Here is a 22,946-nt window from a genome sequence, read left to right as displayed (position 1 = left end):
ATGCTCATGAATGAAGAATACATAGCAGTACAACATTACACAACCACGGGAGGTGGCAAGGCTAAACAGAAGTAATACTCTTACCTCTGGCACAGACTCGCCTCAAGCGAACAGGTTGCTTAGCACTGCCTGCCGACTCTGGACTCCTCCCTGGAATCCCTGTCGACGCAGTAGAACTTCGTGAAGGTGTGTGTGGACCTCCACGTAGCAGCCCTGCATATGTCCAGCAGGGGCACACCAGACAGGAACGCCGTCGTTGCATCGATCGCCCTGGTGGAGGCATCGGTTGGTTCACCAACCGATGACAGTGCGTGATGCAGCCGGAGAGCCACCTGGAGATGAACGCATTGGACAAGGCCTTCCCATGGTTCATAGTACCAAAGCTCATGAACAGTTGAGACGTCTTCCGAAAACTCTTTGTGCGTTCCACGTAGAACATCAGGGCACGAGCGATGTCCAGCGAGTGCAAGGCCCTTTCAGCCGGTGATGAAGGCTTCAGGGAAAAACACAGGTAACACCAAAGATTTGTTGAGGTGGAATTCCAACTGAACCTTCGGCATGAAAGAGGGGTGCGTCTGCAGCACCACCCTCGACTCGTGGAAAGTCAGAGATGGCTGTTTGCAGGATGGGGCCTGGATCTTACCCACCCTCCTGGCAGAGGTGATGGCCACAAGAAAAGCCGTTTTCCACGAGAGGAACTTGAGAGGGACCAGATGCATAGGTCCAAAGGGGCCTCCCCCCCCGTGACCCTCGTCAGCACCATGTTGAGTTCCCATGAATGGGCAGGAGCCTTTATTGGTGGAAAATATTGAAACAGTCATTTGAGGAACTCCTTGACGAAATGGGGAGACCAAAGAGAAGATCTTCCAGGAGACCTGGTGTAGCGGGAGATAGCCGCCAGATGCACCGTGATAGAGGCGTGTGCCAGTCCCGCCTTTGCCAAGGACAAGTATGGAAGAATCTGCTGGACCGTGACCCTCAGAGGGGGGATCCTCTGCGACCAGCACCACATAGCAAAACACTTCCACTTGTGACCATAGCACTTCTGCAGGTTCAGCGATCCTGGGTTGTGATGCAGGATTGTGCCTCCTTCCCTGGTGAGAAGATCCTGGACTACTGGTAGTCTGACCGAGGCCGACGTGGACAGGCTGAGAAGGTCCAGTTAGCAAATCTGCCTTGGCCACGCCAGGGCGATGAGTATCATCCTGCATCAATACCGTTTGAGTTGATTGATGACTCACAGCAGGAGAGGCAATGGCAGGAACACGTACAGAAACACGCCTTCCCACGGGAAGGAGAACACGCCCCCCCATGCTCCTCGGTTGGTGGAACCTGCTGGCAAACCTCTGGCATTTGGATTTCACCACTGTCACAAACAGATCGATCTGGGGCCAGCCCCACTTGATGAAGATGTGGTTCACTTGATCCTGCCTAAATTCCCACTTGTGGCAGGAGCGCAACTTCCTGATGAGGGAGTCAGCGATGGTGTTCTTGACTCCCGCCAGGCGAAAAGGGACGCGGAACATCTCTCGTCTGATGGCCCAATGCCACAAGCCCTGCGCCTCTTTGGAGCGAGCTGGGGATGGAGTGCCCTCTACTTCCTGATGTAGAACATTGTGGTAGTGTTCTCAGTGAAGATCCTCACCACCTTGCCCTTCAGAGACGGAAGGAATTACTTGAGGGCCCAGAACACTGCCCACAGCTCCAGGATATTGATTTGAGCTATACTCCCAGTCTCGGGAGGATAGCTCAGCTGCAATGTGCTCGCCTTGGAAGCAAGTCGACACGGAGCAACACAGGTTCAACCCGTGGGTCCGAGCTTAGAAACCTCTGTGTATGAAGCGTGTTATAAATAACCTATCATAACATATCCTTATCCTCTGCCCGCCACAGGCCACTGGTGTGCAGACGTCCAGTGTGGGCTCCCCAGACTTCCAGAGAGGTGTCTGTGGTGACCGTTTCCTGGTACAGGGGGCTTTGGAATCCTGCGCCCCAAGCCACATTGGAGTGGACGCCCCACCACTGTATCGGCCGACGGAACTCCTCATCGAGCGGGATATTGTCTGGGAAGCTTCCGGACACCTGAATCCAGCGAGCATCCAGGAACTCCTGAAGAGGGCGCTTCCATAACCTGCAGAGCTGGATAAAATAGATGCAAGACGACATCATGGCGAGGAGCGACTTGATGGTCTGCACCATGGCAGTCTTCAGTGACAACAGTCATTGCACCATTTCCAGAATGGTCGCTAACCTCTCCTCCAAGGGCGACACTAGGCAGAAGACTGTATTGAGTCTGGCTCCTAGGAACAGCGCATTCTGCGATGGCGCCAAGCTGGACTTCGGATAAAGATGGAGAATCCCAGATCCATCAGCAGCTGGACGGTCCTCTCCGTGTGTCCATCGGCAAACTCTTGCAAACTGCTCCGAATATGTCAGTCGCCAAGGTATGGGTACACGTGTATCCCCCGTAGACGCAGAATGGCTGCCACCGGTGCCAGGCACTTCGTGAACACCCTGGGGCTGACTTCAGGCTGAAGGGGAGGGCCTTGCACTGGTAGTGCCGCCCCTGCACTATGAAGCATAGGAACTTTTGGTGCTTCTTGTGAATGGGGACGTGGAAGTAGGCATCCTTAAGGTCCAGCAACACCCAGAAGTCTCCTCCTTCCAGTTGGCCGAGCATGTGCTGCAACGTGACCATCCTGAATTTTTGGGACTTCTGGTACTTATTGAGGCGCCGCAGGTCTAGAATGGCCCGCCAGCCCCCCGTTTTCTTTTTGACTAAAAGGTACCTGGAGTAGACTGCGTAGCCCCGGAGTCGTTGTGGAACCAGCTCTATTGCCCCCTTTTGCAAGAATGGCCCGTACTTCCTCCAAGTGTTGAGGGATGTGCTGCTCCTACCAGCCACCGGAGGGATTCGCAGACACCTGTGCTGAAACTCCAGGGTATGTCGTGGGCGATAGCGTCCAGCACCCATCTGTCGGTGGAGATCTTCTTCCACTCGCTGACAAATCCCACCAGCCGGCCTCCCACTGGGGTGCCTGGGTGGGGGCCCAATGTCCTGGTCGATTGAGTTCTGCTTCGTCGCCCTGCCTTGAGGGCGGCGCTGACCACCTCCACCGTAGGCCTTGGAACAACCTATGTAGGCCTCCTGTGTTGTGGACCTGGAGGGCTGGTGGTACGAGGAAAAACCTTTCGTCGATCTGCCTGACTTTCCTCCAGAGGAGCGAAAGGAATAGCATGCCCAGGGCACAGGCTGCCTCTGTATCCGCCTTTATGGCCTGCAGGGATTCGTCGACAACATTCCCCAAAAGGTTATCTCCGTCGAACGGCATTTCCAGTACCCTCGCCTGGCGGAAACTTGTGGTCTTCAGCCAGCCTTGATGACGGAGGCAGACACCTTTCTCCATCTGCTGGAAACCTGTGTCAGCGATGTCCAGTGCCACCGTGATGGCATGGTCCGAAACCACCTCTCCCTCCTGGAAGAGGGTTATCGCCTCCATCCTCTTGTCGTTGGGGAGGAACCGGACCCAGCTTGTACCACTGCTCCCTGTCGTACCTGGGCACGATCGCAAGTGCGTTGGCCGCCTTGATGGTTGATGCCTTGGTGTCAATGACCTTCCTTCCCGCGGCGTTCAACTTCTTCCCCTCGCTGTCCGTAGGGACTGAGGACGAGGAAGGTGACCATCTTTTCCTCGCAGTCGCTGAAACCACAGAGTTCAGTGATGGTTACAACCGTGGGCACTTGGGTTCGGACTCTGGCACCCAGTACTTTTTGTCCAGCCTATCCTGTCTTGGTCTCCTCGGGCATAAACTGGAAAAACTCTCACTTGGCGACCTGGGAATGGAACAACTCCACCTCATCTAGTGGGGATGCCCTCGGCTGCAGAGATCTGCTTGCCGTGACGATATTGTCAGTGCCGTGGCCATCCCAGGGTCCACTGGGGGTGGGGGGACGGCACCCAACGCCGATGTGGAGGCTAAAACAGGAGCATCTGATGACACTTCCTCTTCTTAGCCGGAACCTGGTCGGGGGTTGCAGGTGCCGGGATTTGCAGCATCCTTTTCTGGATTTCAGACACCAAAGTGAGCAGGGTTGATAGGATGTACAGAGATACATCCCTTGGTGGAGCTGTCATGATCGTCCTCCTCCACATCCTCCTAGACTGTGCGTACAGACTCCAGGTCCTCGTCGTCCGTGAACAAAACTTCCATGGCCTGGGGCTTCCTCGTCCCCCCGCCCTTTTTTTAACCATCAGGGGTCAGAGCCAGGCTTAGAGAAGGCATCCTCTTCTCCGTTGTGCCAGCCGGCTTTGCCACAGTTACAGTGGAGGCTTCCCGCCTCAGAGGCAGGGACACCTTGGGCGCAAGTAGGGGTTACCTTCACAGGTTCAGCCCCTTTCGCCTTCATGAGAGCAGTCGCCACCAGCTCAATCCTCGACGATGGCTTCTCCTGTGCCACCTGGGTCTTCTTGGGCAGGTCGGCCGCCTATTCTTCAGCCTTTGGAGAGAAGAGCACACAGGCTCTTTTTTGACAAAAGAATTAACTTAAAATGAAGTAGCTGATGGAGCAAAACGTGGACTCCAAACACTGAAACGTGTTGGTAAAAATCTGAAGATGGCTGCCAGAGGAGGGGTTTAGGGAGAGGACTGTCATTGGCTGGGGGCAGTATGACCCATAGGACAGTGATCAGTTTAGATGAGAAATACAATTTGTATCTAAAAGTGAAACTTTTTTCATTAACAGAGGATTCCCGGCCTGATGTCTGGGAATATTCATGAGCTTCTGAATCCATGCCAAGTCCCATACTAGATAACTTTGGACTGACTAATGTACTATGGCAACACACAGCATTTTAAATGCAGTGGCTTCCTTTAAATTGTTTTATTGTTTCTTGGGTGAACTATTGTTCCGAAGAAGTAAAGTGGGATTCACATCCCCTTTACATTGAGGATGTGCCAGCACACCCCAACTTATGTGGAGTGCTAGTGGGATACAATGTATCACCTTTCCTACTTACCTGGTAACATTTTTGTTACAATTGCATGTTTACCTGAATGGCTGGTGGCAGTGGTGTTACCTTAGTGACCTTTTATTACTCGCAGGCTGTTAAAGCAGCCTCGGTTCTGCTAGAATGGGGGCTCCTTTTTTACCATTTCTCATTTGCTTGTTGTTTCTGAGGTCTTCCCCTGCCATTCTAGGAGGGAACGGCCTCACGTGAAGTTTTGTCTTCAGAGGGACTCCTTTGTATTCCTGCCTGAGGCTCCGGAGTGTCTGAGAAGGTAGGAAGCGAGGGAGGAGTCCAACACTCTGCAGCTCTTTGTCTTTCACCTTGCCTGGAAGGAAACAAGTCCCAATGGGGGGGCTGGCTGTCCTTATTGGACAGCCACACGGCCCCTTTCTGTAAACTGCAGGGAATGTTTGCAGAAGTTGTGCTGTAGTTCCTGATAAATACTCTGACCTGGAAGCTGACAGGTTGACCACTGGAGCTGCATCTGAATAGGAAGATGAAGAAAAGACGTCTGTAGAGATTTCCAACAACCGGACAGCCTGCTGTGTAACCAGAGCCTGATGAGACCCTTCCTTCCAATCTACCTGGGGCTCCTGAATGCGAGAACTCCTACCCAGAGGCTGGTTAGACCCTCTAGTATCAAGAAGACCTGCATTTTGAGCCATCCCAGGGCATGCTGCGACCTTGCTGGGCTGAAAACCACCAATAACCTGGGACCTTGAGCCTGAGTGCGGTGCATGGTCTTCCGAAGTCTGAATCCGTCCGAACCTTTGGTGGACTCCTGCTGGATCTCCAGAGACATGATTCGAATCCTTGTAGTCCCCTCACCAGAGAGCAGGACAGAGAGTGAAGAGAATCCGACCAGCGATATTCTTTCTTAATCTGGCTGATGTAAAAAGGTGCCAAACCCACAGAGCCGTGAGAATCTGTAAAGAAACCTTTGCTGGAAGCCTCCGACGAAGACTGCCCCCGCAAATCCCCATCCGGTGTTCACTTCTTTCGTCTCCAGACCAAGAATCTAGGGACCGGATCCTGTGCTGCTGCATCCTGAAGGCACCCACTCTGAAGCTCTTCCTTTCTTCTAAGGTACTGTGCTGGCTTGGATAATACTTACCTTAAGTCTTGTGTGAATCCTGTGAGGCTGAGGGGGTGATTTGTGTGTTTGGGAGTTTGCCCATACCGCTTGCCCAGGCCTAATAATTCTCTGAAGTCCCTGAACACGTTTAACTATGAAGCTAATACTTAATTGTTAAAGGAGATATCCTGTGGAACTTCGAATTTCCTGCAACTGAACCCTATCCTGGCTTGCCTACAGCTGGCCCCTAGACCACTAGGGTCCCTCCTACCTCTGAGAAAACTCATGCTATAAACTAGGGAAGAACTGAGATAATAAGGATTCTGTCTGGAAATTGTAACAAGTAGAAAAGTACTTTATCAGTTTGTGTTTTAACTTTAACAATTGCCAGTGCAAGCCACTACTAGTTAAAAAGTGGAACTGTCATTACTGTAATTTTCCGGTAACAATTGTGGGTGCGAGCCACTACTATTCAAGCAGTCATATGTAAAAGTATACAAGTTGCTTTACTAACTTTGAATGGTGTTTAGATCCTTCTGAAAAGTAATACGTATTGGTACTGGTTCATTCTTAACTGAATAAGCATGCAAGCTTACCAATAGGGTTTATCTACCCCGAAATACATTGGGCCTCATTACGACTCAGGCGGTAAGGGGTTTACGGCGGCGTAAACAGCGCCGACCCTTACCGCCTGATTCCGAGGTCCCTTAGCGCCATGGAGGTTTTAACACCTGCTTTTAGCAGGTGTTAAAATCCATGGCGCTAAGGAACCTTGATGTTAATTACGCTACCGTAATTTACGGTGGCGTAATTAACGCCTTCCCCACTCCCATTATGCCCTATGGGGCAAAAATGGGAATGGGGAAGGGTAAATGGGGATTGGGGACTTACTGCCCCGCCAAACTCGGAATGGGGCGGTAAGTCCGCCAACCACCATGGCGTAAACATAGTTTACGCCATGGTGGTAAAGGTACGACCCAGGCGGTAACTTACCACCTGGGCCGTAATGAGGCCCATTGTGTCTTAAAGTGCATCATTGGGTTTTGCTTTCCATGCTCTGCTTTATAAAGAGCTAAAGCAGGCTTTCAGTTGCTTGCAGACTCTCTTAGAAAGTATATAGGCCTTACTCACTTTGCATCGCTGCTGCTCTTCTAAACTAACACTGGCTTGTGCTTCCCTGAATTGCATTAGTGCTATTCTAAAACAGTTTCATAAAGTTCTTACTTATCTTCTTTTTTTTTTACTTGTCTTTATTCCATTTAACATAGAAAATGAAACCACAAAAAACATGTCAAAGCCATTTATCAATGCCAATAACATTCGCTAAAACTACCCTCCCTCTAATCCTCACTCCATTGCGACAGCTCGCTGCAGGTCCCACACGGGGAGCACTGTGTTTCAAGATCGGGCAATGCGATAATGAACATCAGTCAATGTTTTTCTTGTGGTGCCGTATTGGGGCGGTTCGGGCCATTACCATTGGTTGACAACTATGCAACCACTGCCATCATATGACACTGTCTCTACGAATCGTGCAAGTGCGTGCAACTTTGTGCGCCAACCTTAACTTCTTGGTTCTCTGACGAGCCCCTCGATTTGGGCGTCGGTCTTGGGGTCCAGGGTGAGTATTTGGGAGACAACAGCCGGCTTTGTTGTCTTCGTTAAATACCACCTGGCCACACCCTCTTTCCCAACTCCATTCTTCTCCCCTCAGTCTTCGGTTTACACCCACTAATTAGTGTCGATATGTCTTCTATTTTACAGATGTGAATAATGCACATCAGACACAAAGACGTTAGCACACAACCTAGGAGAGGTGGTGCAGTGAGGTATCTCGGCAACATTTATTTGGATTAGGAGGTAAATTAACCCTGTGTTTTTTCTTAATGGAGCGGTCTGGCTAAGTGTGCACACTGTAGTTCTGCCAGTGATTTTTCTTTTAAGTACTTGATTAATTGGCCAAGCTGGGCTGATCTGGCGCCACTTTGTATGATTAACAAGCCCGTTTTGGGCTTTAACACACAGACTCAAGCGGGTAGTTTTGTTGAGGAGGCAACAATTGGTTGTTGTCCCCCATTTGTGAGGCTTACCAGACTCTTCCATTCTCTTTACACTTTGGCACATGGTAATTGTCTGTGCCGGTTTGTAGATTACACCGTTTTCAGAAACTTGAACATCCGGGAGACCGACGCACCGGGACCACACCAATTACGCTCTAGACCGTGCACATCAGGGACAGAGTGGATCACGTCTCCATTTGTTTTAACTGCATTTACCAGGTATGCCGGTGCAAATTGATAGTCATGCGATTCAATTTGGTTAAGGATTGTCAATTGGGTTATCAGGGATTTCACCCGATAGGTACTCATATGTTTTTTAGGACCGACAGACAGGTTCCGACGACTGGGAGTCAAGCCCGCCGCTTCCCTAAGTGCGGGCATTTGTAAAAACATTAGTGCTCTACCTTGGGTACTTATAATAGGTTAATGACTTTAGCTCCCTTAGGCAGGCCAACCAACTTTTTTTTAGTATACATCAACAGCTAGGGGTTAGTAGTAACTGCTATTAAAGAGACGGCATTAGGTACACACGCCCAGCCCTTCGAAAACGTCAACTGGTTTTCTACTAAGCAAGTGTGTTTTTTAATTACCACTTTGGTGCCAGCCATTTGGTTGCAGATGTGAGAGATTGAGGTCCCCATGAGGGACTACAGCGACCCTTTGCATTTTTTAAATATAGGTTCAAACATAATATAAGTGGTTTTGTTTGTGTGATGTATGACATTTTATTCCAATTAAACATGTTGGGAAGATGTTGAGAAGTAGTTAGCAATGAATTTTTCTGTGTTTTCCTTCCGCCCTCACCCCCTCCATTTCCTTCCTCTTGCTTCCCTCTATGTTGTCATTTTTAAACACCCAGTATATCAAATTGGTAACACACAGCAACGGGATCATAAATGAGGTCTTTTTATGTCCTGAAGATGGCTCCGGTATGAACATTATTTAGATTACTGAGCCGAAACTCGATTCGACACCCTTTTGTCACAAGCTCCACTGGACAACAAAAGCTGAAATAGCCTACATCAATCGTGTGGATAATTTTTTGTATCTGAACCAGTTATTTGATACATGCCAGTATTTTTAATGTTTGGTGCATTTAATGTCAAAACAGCACTTTGCACTTTAGGTCGAATTGTAAGACCTATGGGCCCTCATTACAACCCACGCGTTAAGGGGTTAACAGCGCTGTAAAAGGAGGCAGCGCCGTTAAACCCTTAATGCCCGATTACGAGGTCCCTTTGCGGGTGGCACTTTAACGCCTGCTTTTAGGAGCTAATTACGGTGCCGTAATTAACGCCTTCCCAAGTCCCATTGAGCCCTATGGGGCGAAAATGGGAATGGGGAAGGGCCATGGCGGCATGGGGAATTACCACCCCGCCAACCTCGGAATGGGGCGGTAATTCCCCATTCCGCCATGGCGGAGTCGGTAAGTTACCGGCATGGACCATGGTGCTATTAGCACCATGGTCCACCACGCCTGGGTCGTAATGAGGGCCATTGTCTTTATAGATTGTTTACCCTGCGTTTTTTTGCACTGTATGAATGGATTATGTAAGAGAATTAATGTAGTTGGTCTTAGGAGTTAGAGTTGATGACATGTGGTTGTGTGTATTTTTCTAATTGAAACAATAGTTGAATCAAATTTAGTCAGGTATTTTTAATGAATGTTAACTTTTTTATATATTGTTGTTTCACTTTTCCCGCATGTATTAGATAAAATAAAGAATATTTTGATAAACAATTAAAAGTTTGTTTCTATGTAAAGAGATTGCTTAAGAAAATAAAAATTACCAAATGCCATGAGAGTCTGTATATGCCCCTGGGTTTATACACTTTGTGCAGCCAGCCCATATGCAACATCTGTTGGTCCCTCCCTCCTCTTCCCTTGAGCTCTCCCTCCTAACTCTCACAATTAACCTCAAGCGGTACCAACACCTCTGCAGTAGGACAACCCTTGTACCGTTAACTAGCCTTATTCTGTGCAATTGCCATTGGTTTCCCCCACTTCCTACACCCAACTCATGGGGGTTTTAAATCTGGGGTGGAGGCCAGTTCATTTAGCAGCTAACCCCAGTCGATCTCCACCCACTCATCTTATTCTGGAAATGTATTCCTCCGTAAACACTCAATTTCTGCCATTCCCCACCTCTGGACATCACGAAGCCACTGACCTAGGGTCGGTCCCAGTGTATTCTTTCCGGTCATTGCCAATTTGCGCTTGGCCAGAACCATCAAGAACCAAGTCATCCTACACCTTGTTTTATAGAATTGTTCCTGGGTATCAGCCCCAATAGACAAATCATCGGGGAGCATTCGTAAGAACTGCTCAATAGGGAATTCAAACGGTCCATTACCCCTTTCCAGTATTTTCGTGTCACTGGGCACTCCCAAACCATGTGCCAAAACCAGCAGACTCAGAAGTACTTTGTGGGCACTCATGTGACGCTGCAAGATTGATCTTAAGCAATCTAGCCGGCGTTATATATACCCTATGTAAATAATGGAATTGAATTAACTGGAAACATGCATTTCAAGGGTGTCCGGTTAAAGGATCGAATACAAAAGGATCGAATGCAAAAGGTGAGAGTCAATAGGATCGAAAACAAAAGGTTCAAAAACATTTTTTTAATTATATATATTTTTTTGGGTTTTCGATTAGGTAAAAAAAGCGGTTTTTATCACAAAAACGGGTTGAGAGGGACCCCCCCTCAAAAAAAATATGTTAAAAAAAAAATAATGTTTCGAACCTTTTGTTTTCGGTGCTTTTGATTCGATCCTTTGACCTATAACCCATTTCAAGATACTTTTTTCCCTGCTCCCAGATCTGGGACCACTGCCACTCTGGTATGGGGTAACCCATGTCCTACTCCCATTTAGTCTGAACCGCTAGTTACCCCCTTGGTCGAGTCACCTGTAGGGCAGCGTATAGTCTAGTAATCCTGTGTCCCCCCCCACCAAAGTTAATCGGGTCTGCATCAATAAACTCGCCTCGGGTTCCTCCGGGATAGTGTCCCACAGTGCGGCTAAACTCCTGCATATCCTTGCATATACTAGAAAGTGACCTGGTTGAATGCCATATGTCGATTTCCATTGTGCGAACGTCACCACCCGCCCACCTTCAAAAAGATCACCCAACACTCTACAATTAGCTCTATGAAGCGCGGCCAACCCCACAGCCTTCCAGTACAGCGCCAGCTGCTCATCAAACCCTATAGGCAAATCGGCGCTGTCCTGCCACCTTCAGCTGATTCAGCAACTTCCTCCGTAGCTCTCGAATCACATTAAAAATGACATGAGTCACCCCAGCCCCCATAGGACACCACAACAATTCAATACCTTGCCGGTGCCGCGCTACCTCTCCCAATAAACCTTTAACCTCCTTCCGGGCAGAAGTCCCATCTGGCCATGGATTGTAACAGGGCCACCAAAAAATATAATTCAAAATTGGGTAGATTCAAACCCCGTCCTCGCATCAGCACTGTAGTGTCTTCAAGGCCGCCTTGCGCCTCCCCGTGTTCAACAAGAGTTCACTGACCTCAGCTAATATTTTGAAAAATATTTTCTTAATCGGGTATGGAATATTTGTGAAAAATGACAATAGTCTGGGGAGCACTATGATCTTGCACAACGCTACTCTTCCTTTCAGAGAAATAGGTAGCATCTTCCAGAAATTGATGTAATCACCTATGCCTGATAATGCCCTTCCCGTGTTAGACACAAATGTGTCTTCCACCTTATGGAATATTTGGACCCCCAGATATTTAAATGACTCCCTTCCCCATTTGAGACCCCAATCCGGCAAGCCGTCTGTCTCTTACACAATGCCACCAGGCGGATCAACACAGATTTATTCCTGTCAACTGTAAAATTTACATTTGCATTTTTCCCCACAGAAACTATTTTCTAAAACCCCCTTTAATAGTCAAGTTAAAAACAATTTAATTGATAATTTTCACTTTCTTTTAAAATTGCATAACACTAATTGAAAGAGCAGTAGTGCTACCCTGCAAGATGTATTGCCAAAAATTACCACCATTTGAAGACACAATTTCTTGCACAAAACAAAAAAATACCTTCCTCATTTCCTGCAACGCTGAGCATAAAATCATCTGGTGTTTTTACCACAAAAATGACATATTGCACTTTTTCGTTGGCCACTGGTGAATAAAACATCCCCAGTTTGCATCAAATTAAACCGTACTCTCAAAGGTTTCTCTAAAACGACTATCTGGACATTGTTTTAGGTAATTCATCAAGGATCCCCTTTTTTTATTCACCACTTATTTCTTTATACAATTTGTATTTACTTCTCTCATCACAAGTCCAGATCCAGTCTTGGTCCAGTATTTTTCTTTTTACCCGAGTAGGATTACTTTGAGGCCACAGATAGACTGGATGAGCCCATTGCCCACCTAGAATTCGCTGGTTTATGGTTCCTTCGCTTGTAACAAGGATGCTAGATTTATTCAGGTTCACCAGCAAGCTATTTGCTTTTACATATTCTTCAAAGCGATTCAGGAGTGTCTGTAGGCCTATCAGAGTCTTATCTAAGAGCAGGAGGTCATCGGCGTAGAGTCCGCAGCTACACTTTAGCTCACTGTACCTGTCACAGAAGGGGAATATCCATTTGCATATCAGTCTTTGTGCCACACCAAAATGCTATGGCAATTCTCTTCTGGACAAGAGTACCAACAGCAACCCCAGGCACATTTCAGCCTTGTTGGGCCTCATCAGTGAGGTGGAGCTGTGCCTCTCTGAGCACAGTGAGCAAGGGGTCCACAACTGGATGACCCTAGGAAACGTAACCAATCCATACCCCTCAATACTAGCCTGATCGATTAAAGAATGGATAAACAGACCACTGGCATCCGCTCCAGTGGCCCTCCTGAAGCCTATCTGGAACTTAGATAATCACCCCGTTGAGCTGCTCCAGTCCTCTATACCTTTCAAAACGCATCTCGTGAAGATTTTGCTCTCCACATCCAATAATGCAATTGGCCGGTAGCTCGAGGGCTCAAAACAGCTACCTTTCTTAAAGATGGGGACTATTATCAAATTATACCACAAGGATGGGAGCGTTTTGTTTGTGTAAAATGGTTAGGCAAAGTTTGTATGCAGTACCCTCTGGGAACACTACAAACAACTCTGACTACAGGTATCGGAAACCCAACCTTTGGTATAAGCTTGTACTACACAGTTTTGGTAGCATGTTGAGCAGCCAGGCTTATCTCAAGAGGGGTCAATGTGAGCTGTAGGGGGTTACACAGAGATTCACAGTGACAAGTATTCAAATAAACTCTTACAACCAAGGTTTCTTGAATCAACAATTATTGATTTATCAGTCAGTTAGAATAAGCCTTCTTCAGAAGGGCAATATAATAGTAACACACAAATACACTTCAATACTGTACACTCTTAGTTTCTAAATCAGTCAAGATCCTTTTGGGATGGCCCACAGACAAAACATACACTCCCAGGTGACTTCAAATACCTAGGGTGCTGGGGACATTAATATCTTACTGTTTGCATTTAGAATACTGTTATAAGTTGGTAAAAGGAAAAGGTTAGTAGAAAAAGAGGCCACAAATATTCTAAAGCAGGCAAATACTTTTGGATCCCCGCAGCAGAGTCATTCAGTATAACAGGCTAGGCCAAAGTCAATGGGAAAAAGTCTTATATAGGATGAAGCACTTCTGGTAGATAAGTAGAAAAGGTCTTTGCACAATGTTTTAGAAGTCTTTGAAGAAAAGAAGAAGCAACTCTACAGCAAGAGGTAAGTTCTTTCAGACTTTGTACAGTACCTTTGAATTGAAAAAAGTGCAGCAGATGACTTCTGTTCCTGGCATCTCTGCAGATCTCACTGTTCCTGCGCCTCAGACGTGGGGGCAAGAGGGCCAACTTCTGGGGACTCCTGCACTGCAATGGCACAGTCACCGCTCGCAACCAGCAATCTTCAGTGGCTATTCAGTGTTTCAGCTCCTCGCATCTACTGCGAAAAGCAGCACTGCTGTTCCTGGCTGTTCAGATGGATTTTCCTTGCTTCTGGGGTCCCACACTCTGTTGAGGGGGCTCAGGCTCGGTCAGTCCTGCTTCCTGTGAGTCCGGAGGATCTTCCTGAAGCTCTATGTCAGCTTAAAAGTGACGCACACAATCTAGTGTTCCTCTCCCTGGCTATACGGTTTCCAGCAGCAACTCTGTGGAAATTCAACCAGCTCAGAGAAGGAAGTCCAGGTGGCTTACTTTGGAGTTGATTGGTCCCACCAGCTCAAGGGGAGAAGTCGTCCTTGCAGGGGCTTCTCTGTCGATACGAATTTGGAGTTTCAGTACAGCAGCAGGGCTTCACCGGGCAAACCAACGGTCCAGGAGTTGCAGCAGGCATCCTCTTCAAGTTCTTCTTCAGTTCCTTCGTCCAGTGGTCGACTCTGCCTTCCAAGCCAAAAGCCTTGCTTTTTATTTAGTTCTCTCCCATTCATTCCAGCCTAGATGTCAGTCACCCAGCAGGGTGGCTGTCCTTGCCGAACTGTCAGCCGGCCAATCACTACAGAGTGCATTTGGGCCTCCTAGGAGAGAAAGCAGAGGGAGTTTCGGGTACCTCCCTCACTTCCCGCCTACCCCAGACACCCTGGAGCCAGAGGCGGGCTTCACTTGTGAATCCCGGCAAAGGCAAAGCGAACAATGGGACCAAACCTGGTTTGGCGCGCAGAGTAAATCTCAAGAAGGACCTTTCCACAAAGAAATGGCGAAATAAGAAGACCATGGCCATTTTGCCAAAAATTCCACCCTTGGGTGCTTTATTGCAGCTGCGAACACAGCCCGCGGTAAATGCACACCATGGTAGTTAAAAGTAAACCACTGCCACCAGCCATTCATCGAGGAAAGGGTAACATAAAAATGTTACATGAGAAGTTAGACAAAATGGGATAATAGGAAACCCCCTCCAGCAGCCTATTGTAAGATAGTGTGTGCTGGGTCTAGAAAGTTACAAATGTAAGTAAAGTCAATTTCACTTTACTGTTCTTGGAAACAGTAGTTTATCCAAGAGAAGGTATTTAAACCTTGGGGAAATCTGAAAGACTTCCCCTGTGTCACTGCACTGAAGGTGCTGTGTGACACAATGTAAAAGATGATGTCTATGGAGTTTGTCAGACTCCATAACCAAAAGAAACAGAGTTCAAATCACATTAAAAATACATGAGAGAGTGGGGGAAAAAGCATCTCACTATCTCCAGGTTAAAAATTCAAGTCCTCAAAATCCAGCAAAGTTGCTGGGGGTCTCTAAGGTAGAGAGGAATCCACACATTTCTGAGAATTCTCCCTAGAACATGTTGTGCCACTATGAACATGTTGTGATCTAATGCCCACAGCCAAATATTCTGGGCTAGTTTGGACAGCCCTGGAGAGTGTGTTTCCCAGTTTGCTCATGTAAAACATGGCTATGGTACTGTGTGTGAGGACTAGGACTGTTTTGTGTGCTAGCTGAGTCTTGAAGGCTTGAAGTGCTTTGAGCACCACTAGTAGTTCCAGAAGGTTGATGTGTGGTGAAGAAGTGAGCGCCACACCATGTCATTGATGCGTTTGTTGTGAGAGAGGTGTGTGGAAAGACTTTCCCTTTAGCAGATTGCTTCTTTTCCACCACTGTAGCGATTTAACCAGAGGTTGCGAAACCACCACTTGATCGTCACACAACTTGCTTGCCCTGTGACCATTGTTTTGCTAGCCACTCTTGCATTGTACGCATGCACAGCCTGGCGTGAGGCACCAGGTAGATGCAGGAAGCCATCATTCCTAGCAGGGGCATTGCCTTTCATACCGTCACCCGATGATCGGCTACATACTGCAGTGTTTGAAACAACATGTTTTGGACCATCTCTTCGGAGGGCAAAACTAGTACATTGTCTGTTTTGATCAGTGCCCCGAGAAACAGCTTTTCTTGGCTGGGCACTAGACTTGTTTCTTTTCGTTTATGGAGAAGCCCGATTGGAACGGCAGATCGATAGTCTGTTCTGTGTTTTGAAGGCACCTCTGGGGAAGAGTCCCCGGTAATTTGCCAGTCATCTATGTAAGGGTACACTGGAATGGACTGCCTTCGCTAGTGGGCTGCTACCACTGTTAGGACCTTTGTGAATACCCTCGGGGCTGATGCAATGCCGAATGGGAGCACTTGAATTGGTAGTGCTCGTCTACCAATTTGAATCTGAGGTATTTTTTGTGTGCTGGCAGCATTGAAATATGAAAGTATGCATCTTTCATGTCCAATGTTGCAATGTAATCCCGTAGTTTCTGTAGTGGGATGACCTCCTGCAACATTGTCATCCTGAATTTTTGGGGTTTGAGATGCGCGTTTGCAGAGTGGAGGTGCAGCGCTGGGCGCATTGTCAGATCTTTCTTTGGAACAAGGAAGTACTTTGAATAAATACCTTGATTTAGCTCCAGGAGAAATATGATGGTTTCCTGCAGGATGTTGAGGTGTTCGGAGGACATTCTTCCTATTCGAGGTGGATGATGGCAAGGTGTTTCTAGGAACACCACTGAGTATCCCTTGGCCACTGGGTCCAGTACCCAGCGGTCGGATGGTATTCCCTCCCATTGCTGGGCAAAGAGTGTTATGTGACCCCCGACCGGGGGTGCATGGGAGGGAACATGGATCAGCCAGTCATTTGGAGGCAGGGGCTGCTGTGCCAATAGAGGCTGCAGCTCTGCCTCAACCTTTCCCACCGCGAAACCCTTGCTGCTGGTATTGGAAGGAAGATTGACCCTGGGGGCTGTAGAAAGATGCACTAGATGTGCCTGCGCCAGATTGGCTTGGTCTGCTGAATTCCTGTGCCTGAAAGTACTGGCATGTGTTGAATACCCCCATCGATATGAAGTGTTTGTTAGATATTTGACCAAGGGTCTTTGTGGTTTCCAGTTGATCGTCAACCGCTTTACCAAAGAGGAGACCTTCCTCGACAGGCATGTTGATAAGGGCTGCCTGTGTTTCTGGCTTAAAGCCAGAGTCCCTAAGCCAATAATGTCTATTTAGAAGGATTCCCTTTGTGATGACTCTGTGAGGTGTCCGCAGAATCTAGAACGTTCTTCAGGATGTTTTGAAACACCCGTTTTCCCTCGGTGGCTACCTTAAGGTGTGAACAGGCAGGTTACGGTACAGAGTCAAGGTGTTTTATGACGCCATCCCACTGGGTGCTGCTACTGCTGGCAAGCAGGGCGTGTTATTGGCTATTCTGGTCATGTAGACACCAGAAGTAGTGATACGCCTACCTAGCTTGTATAGTCTTTTGTACTCCTTGTTGGGAGGTGCTTTGGAGGTGGAGAGTGGAACACCAGCTCTCTTTCTGGTAGTAGTAACCACCAGAGAATCCGGCTTGACGTGCCCTCTGATGTGAATGGGACGGGGTAGACAGGGATGGAGAGACACTCTTTTTGATAGTTTCTAGGAGGGGCCTTGCTAATGGGCATTTTCTCGTTGAGGATGTCCTCAATGAAGTTGGTCCCAGCAGGACTTGTTTCCTATGGTTGAAACCCAAAAAGGTTGGCTGCCTTCTTGAGCAGCTCATTATAAATTAATTGGTCTTCTATAGGCGAAGTAGGACTGCTCTGAATTGCTGAGGCGTCAAACGGATCTGTAAAGATAAGATTCAGGTCATCCTGGTCCCTTATACAGGTATCGTCACCATCTTGGTCATGGTCATCCTGGTCAATTACCCACAGGTATTGGTCTGCTTGATTGGACTGCATATCCCCTTGCTGAGAACCCTGTGAAGCCTCCCTGGGTTTGCGGGCCCGAGGGGGTGGCGCAGGAGTTGAGTGGGTACCACTGGTATCGGGGGTTGCTCCACAGGTTTTTGTGTAGTGGGCAACCTGCTCATGAAGTCTACAAAAAGGATATTTCTCCATGGTTTTTTCAAATTGTGTTTGGGTCCAAGGGGTCTCTGCCGGATGGTTTTTGGCACCTCAGGGGTAACATTAGGGATCACTGGTGGTACCTCCGTAGAGCAGTCGGCCCTGGGTGTGTCCTTGGGGCTTTACCTGGGGCGTTGTTTGCTGAGGGCAGAAGATAAGGGTGAAGATCCTTCCTGATAGTCTTCAGAGGCCTCAAGGGCCCATTTTCGATGAGCATGATGCTCTTTATGATGTTTTTCTGCATGTGAATGAGATTTATATCTTTTCGATGGCTATTCCAGCGTTTTCTTCTCAGCCGCCAAACAGTGTTTATGCAGGCCTTTCGCCAGAGTGTCTGTACCTGTGCCTTGTGGTAAACGCAGAGGCGTAACCACAGCAAGCTTGGTCGACAGCAGATCGGTGGGCCGAGAGCAGCCTACCGTCGGCATGCGGACCTCTGTTGATGGGTCAGTCGCGGAGCGGCTTGTGGGGTTTGTGCTTATGTGTCATAGTGGGTGTGTGTATGCTGTCGTAGCCAGGGGCTTTCCTCATAGCAGCCTGCTGCGACTGCCTTTTGAGGCTGGGGACAAGCATGCAGGAACCGGTATGTTTCTCTGTAGTATCTTCGAGCTCTGAATCGGAGTCTCAGCTGCCTCGCCCTTCGTAAGCCAATTTGTAGATCCCCAGCTGCAGTCTCTGACTCCGCCATCATGGCATATGCCGCCCACCTCTTGGTTCAGCACTCTTTAAGGGTCTTGGGCCTAAAGAGTTTGCACTATGTGCAGCGGGACTCTGAGTGATCACGTGGAAGGTAGTGGATGTCTTTCCACAGAAATGTCCTATTGCATTTGGGGCAAAATTTAAATGAGTGGCGCTCCATACTGGAGGGTGGACATAGAGGCATTAAGACAAAGGCCGGTAAGATCAGTCACCCCGCTCTCCCTACTGGTAGGCCGTAGCTGGGTGTAGGCCGAAGACAATCGTCGGTATAGACGGCTGTTTCGGTGTTCACAATCAGGCGTCGAGATGCTCCAGAAAATAGCTGGCTATGAAGTGCGTCAATCGGTGACCGACAAGAGAAGTTTGCATGGAATTAACTCCATGGAGTTCATTTGGATACAACATGCCACGAAGGTGGAAAAAATGATCTGAGTGACCTCAACGTGTAAGTGATCATGGGTTCAGGGTACGTCACACTAGGGATAGAATTACAGTCACGCCCTTTCGACGTCCCTTTTCGATCTTTGAAAAAAGTAATGTGCAATACTCTGCAACTTCTACTATATGTCGGCCTATGCAATGTATTTGATTCTAAGCAGATCCACAAGCCTCAGAAATATATATATATATATATATGAAACAGGTCATATACTGAGGGAACAATGGGAGACTTAAGTGTGTTCAGTGAATTATACTTCGGTTTATTATACACAAAATTGGGGTGTAAAGCCTATAGGCAGGGAGTCTACAAAACAGGATTGTTTCTCAAATAAAAACTATAACCAATCTATGGGAGAACACAGGCAAGTGAGACAGATTTCCAAGCCCTAGTCTAACAAAATATTGTATTCTAAGTCCAAATTCCCCAGTGTACAACAGTTTGTGTTCAGGGTGGTACTACTCTGTCTAGTTCATACAAAGTCCATTATTACTATTATTGTTATTATTTGTATTATTATCCGAGTGAACAATTCCAAATTGCAAGCTACTAGCTAGCGATAAAGTTACTTGCAACCTAAATTCTACATCTACACACAGCACACCATTTCATACTTGCCAAGTGTCAAATATCAGAAACCAACGACGAGTGCAAATTTGGAGCCCTATTATTATTGTCTTTATTATTATTATGGTATTCAGAGAGCGCAGACCTTCGGGAAGTAACAGAAAACTTAACAAATCACAGGGGGAAATACACAGTATTAAAGAAGAGATACAAGTGAGTTGGGAGCTAACAATTGGGAGGGTGATTTGGCAGGAAGGAAACAGGGGGGGTAGTCCATCACAATTCTTGGAGACACATGGTCCATGATCCTGCTTTAATCATAATAGCAAAAGGTAACCAGCTCTTGGGCTTTGTAGTGCAGTGTCCAGATGAAAAACGATTTATTCTGAGTCCGTCACTGGCATATCTTTAGGTTGCAGTTACTAATAAAAAAGCCAACCTGTCCTAGCAAACACCCAGTAAAGGGTGGGTATTTTATTTATTTTTATCTATCTATCTTGGTCGTCAGCCTTTTGACCCAACCAATCTCTCGGCCCATTCATCAAGGCTCTGCAATTCTTCAGCAATTTTATGCTCTTTGCAACCCAGTTTAGGCTCTGCTGATCTTGCCCTCTGCCTCTCAGCAGTCCCTCTAGCCTTTCATACACTTGACTTGGACAATGCTTCCTGTATGCTAGGGACCTCTCTTGAAGTGTAGATTATAAGGCTACCTGTAAACCAGAGGTCCTTCAGGTAAATAATAAGATTATATTAAAAAAATGGACCATGGTAATGAGGTTGGAAAAGCAAACTTCACAATAATATTCAATACATTTTTTTTTATTTATTTCACAATTTACCACAATAGTAAAAAAGCCACATATTTTTCCCAAAACAAATTGGACTTTTGACATTTAATTCTTCCCACCTTTCATACCCATACATACTGTCACACAAACAATGCCACAATTCACAATAGAACACGAAAAAGGTCCATCTATCACTGGAACCCTTCTTGTATTGATACACACAGTTGGTTATTGAAATTACACCCATATCTCCTATTGGTATGTATACATGTACAATAGCATAGCTTATTGACACTGTCTGTAAGGTGGGAAGAATTAAATGTCAAAAGTACAATTTGTTTTTGAAAAATTATGTGGCTTTTTTTATATTGTGGTACTTTGTGAAATAAATCTCTTGAAGTGCCAAGCACTGCCCCTCACGTTTGGGGAATAATTATAGTCTCTTTGATACATACAGAGTGGCAAATGGAAGTTTACGGATTTAGTTGTGGAAACTGCATCAGGGTACACACCTTTGTTTCTGCCCCGACCAATAGTTACTCCTTTGTTGTATGTGATGTTGTTACATGAATGGCCAATATCAGTTTGCTGTCACATATTTCACATACAAATTCCCTTTGGTGCCATTTCTTGTGTGCTCTTCTACAATGTGCGTTAAAGAGCTATACCTCTGCATTCTGAGCAGCAACAAACAAACGGGGTTGTGCAGATTAGAACCATTCTTACCAGTTAAAAAGATAGCAAATCTGGTGGCGATATGTTGTATGTACAGGTTCAGCAAACATGTTAAGTCTTCTGATTTGGGTGCTGATTTTGAGTCACATTGGTGATAATGAAGAACCTCCACTATGTTGGACTCTTGGCAGGATTTCAGCAGCAAGTCCTTTTTCTTAGCGACAGACTCTGCCCTGTTGTGGCAAAGGAATTCAACATATTTACATATTCAGTGATATATTTAATACACTTAATATCCAAATTGATGTTAATAAATGGGTTTTGTCAATGATACAAATTAGTCAGATTGCTAGACAGCAGCACAAACAGACCTCCACAGTGTTCGAAAAGGCCTTGGGAGCTTGTCAAGATGCAAGGAGGTTGAAATCTGCGCTTTCACCCTCATCCTAAGCATTTGCATGCCCAACAGCTGCCAGGTGCGCTGACAATTTAAGGAAATAGTTACTTATCTGTAACTCCTCTTCTCCAGCATGGGTCTTGCATGGCTTCACATGCTCATGAATAGTCCCCATTGTCAGGCTGGGAATCCTCAGTAAAAAAGAAAGCAGTTTCGCTTTAGACTGAAAACTGCTTGTCTCCTCAATAACCAATCACTGTCCTTCTGGTCATACTACCCCTAGCCAATGACACTCATCCTCCTAAACTCCACCTCTGGTGGCCATCTTCAATTTGGTAGAGCACGTAAAGTGGCAGTATGAACCAAGAAGAGCCAGAGAGGGCAAGGATGGAGGGTACACATGTGAATCCATGCAAGACCCATAATGGAGAACAGGAATTACAGGTAAGTAACTTGTTCTTTCTCCTGCATGGGGTACTGCATGGATTCACATGCTCATGAATAAGATTACACAGCAGTACATAAACACAACCACAGGCGGTGGCAAGGCTCAACAGAAGCAATACACTTTCCCGTGGAACAGACTCACCTGAAACAAACATGTTGTGTACCACTGCTTGGTTGAGCAGGGACTCCTCCCAGGAATCCCTGTCGATGCAGTAGAATCTCATGAAGGTGTGAGTGGACCTCCATGTAGCAGCCCTGCAGATGTCTAGCAGGGGAACATCAGAGAGAAACGCTGTCGTCGTTGCAATGGCTCTGGTTGAGGCGGCTCTTGGCTGGCCTGGAAGAGGTCTGTTGGCCAGACGAGAACAGTGCATGATGCAGCCGGAGAGCCACCTGGATTATGGCAGCCTTAGACAGGGCCTTCCCATGTCCAACAGGTCCAAAATTGACAGTAAATTGAGATGCCTTCGTTTGTGCCACATAAAACCTCAAGGCACAAGCAACGTCCAGCGACTGCAATGCCATTTCTGCAGGTGTAGAAGGGCTAGGGAAGAAAACTGGCAGAACCAAAGGCTTGTTGAGATGAAACTCTGAGGGAACCTTCGGCATAAAGGTGAGGGACATGGGAAGGCAGCATCTCCCTTGTAGGGTGGAAGGTCAAGTACAGCTGCTTGTAGGAAAGGGCATGGACCTCCCTGACCCACCTTGACGAGTTAATGGCCACTAGAAAAGTAGCCTCCCAGGAGAAAAACTTCTGAGGGACCTGATGCATCGGTTCAAATTGAGACACCACGGTGAGCTCCCAATCCGGAGCAGGAGACTTTACCGGCAGAAAAGTCCCAAACAGGCCTTTATTTATTTATTATTATTATTATTGTGGTACGGTCAAT

General features: G+C 47.1%; 1 protein-coding gene across 7 annotated transcripts in view; it reads right to left on the bottom strand.

Moving 5' to 3' along the window:
* Nucleotides 1-22,946, bottom strand: part of TASOR2 (transcription activation suppressor family member 2) — a 1,665,218-nt gene that overhangs the window by 79,102 nt on the left and 1,563,170 nt on the right. For all 7 annotated transcript variants that reach the window (XM_069629643.1, XM_069629647.1, XM_069629648.1 and 4 more), the window contains one exon: nucleotides 21,264-21,445. In XM_069629643.1, coding sequence (XP_069485744.1) covers nucleotides 21,264-21,445 — 182 coding nt within the window. The remainder of the gene's footprint in view (nucleotides 1-21,263; nucleotides 21,446-22,946) is intronic.

Source organism: Ambystoma mexicanum, chromosome 12 (assembly GCF_040938575.1).
Source record: "Ambystoma mexicanum isolate Mex_15411 chromosome 12, UKY_AmexF1_1, whole genome shotgun sequence".
NCBI lineage: Eukaryota > Metazoa > Chordata > Amphibia > Caudata > Ambystomatidae > Ambystoma > Ambystoma mexicanum.
The sequence above is the reverse complement of the archived record's forward strand: the minus strand, read 5'-3'. Positions and strand labels throughout refer to the sequence as shown.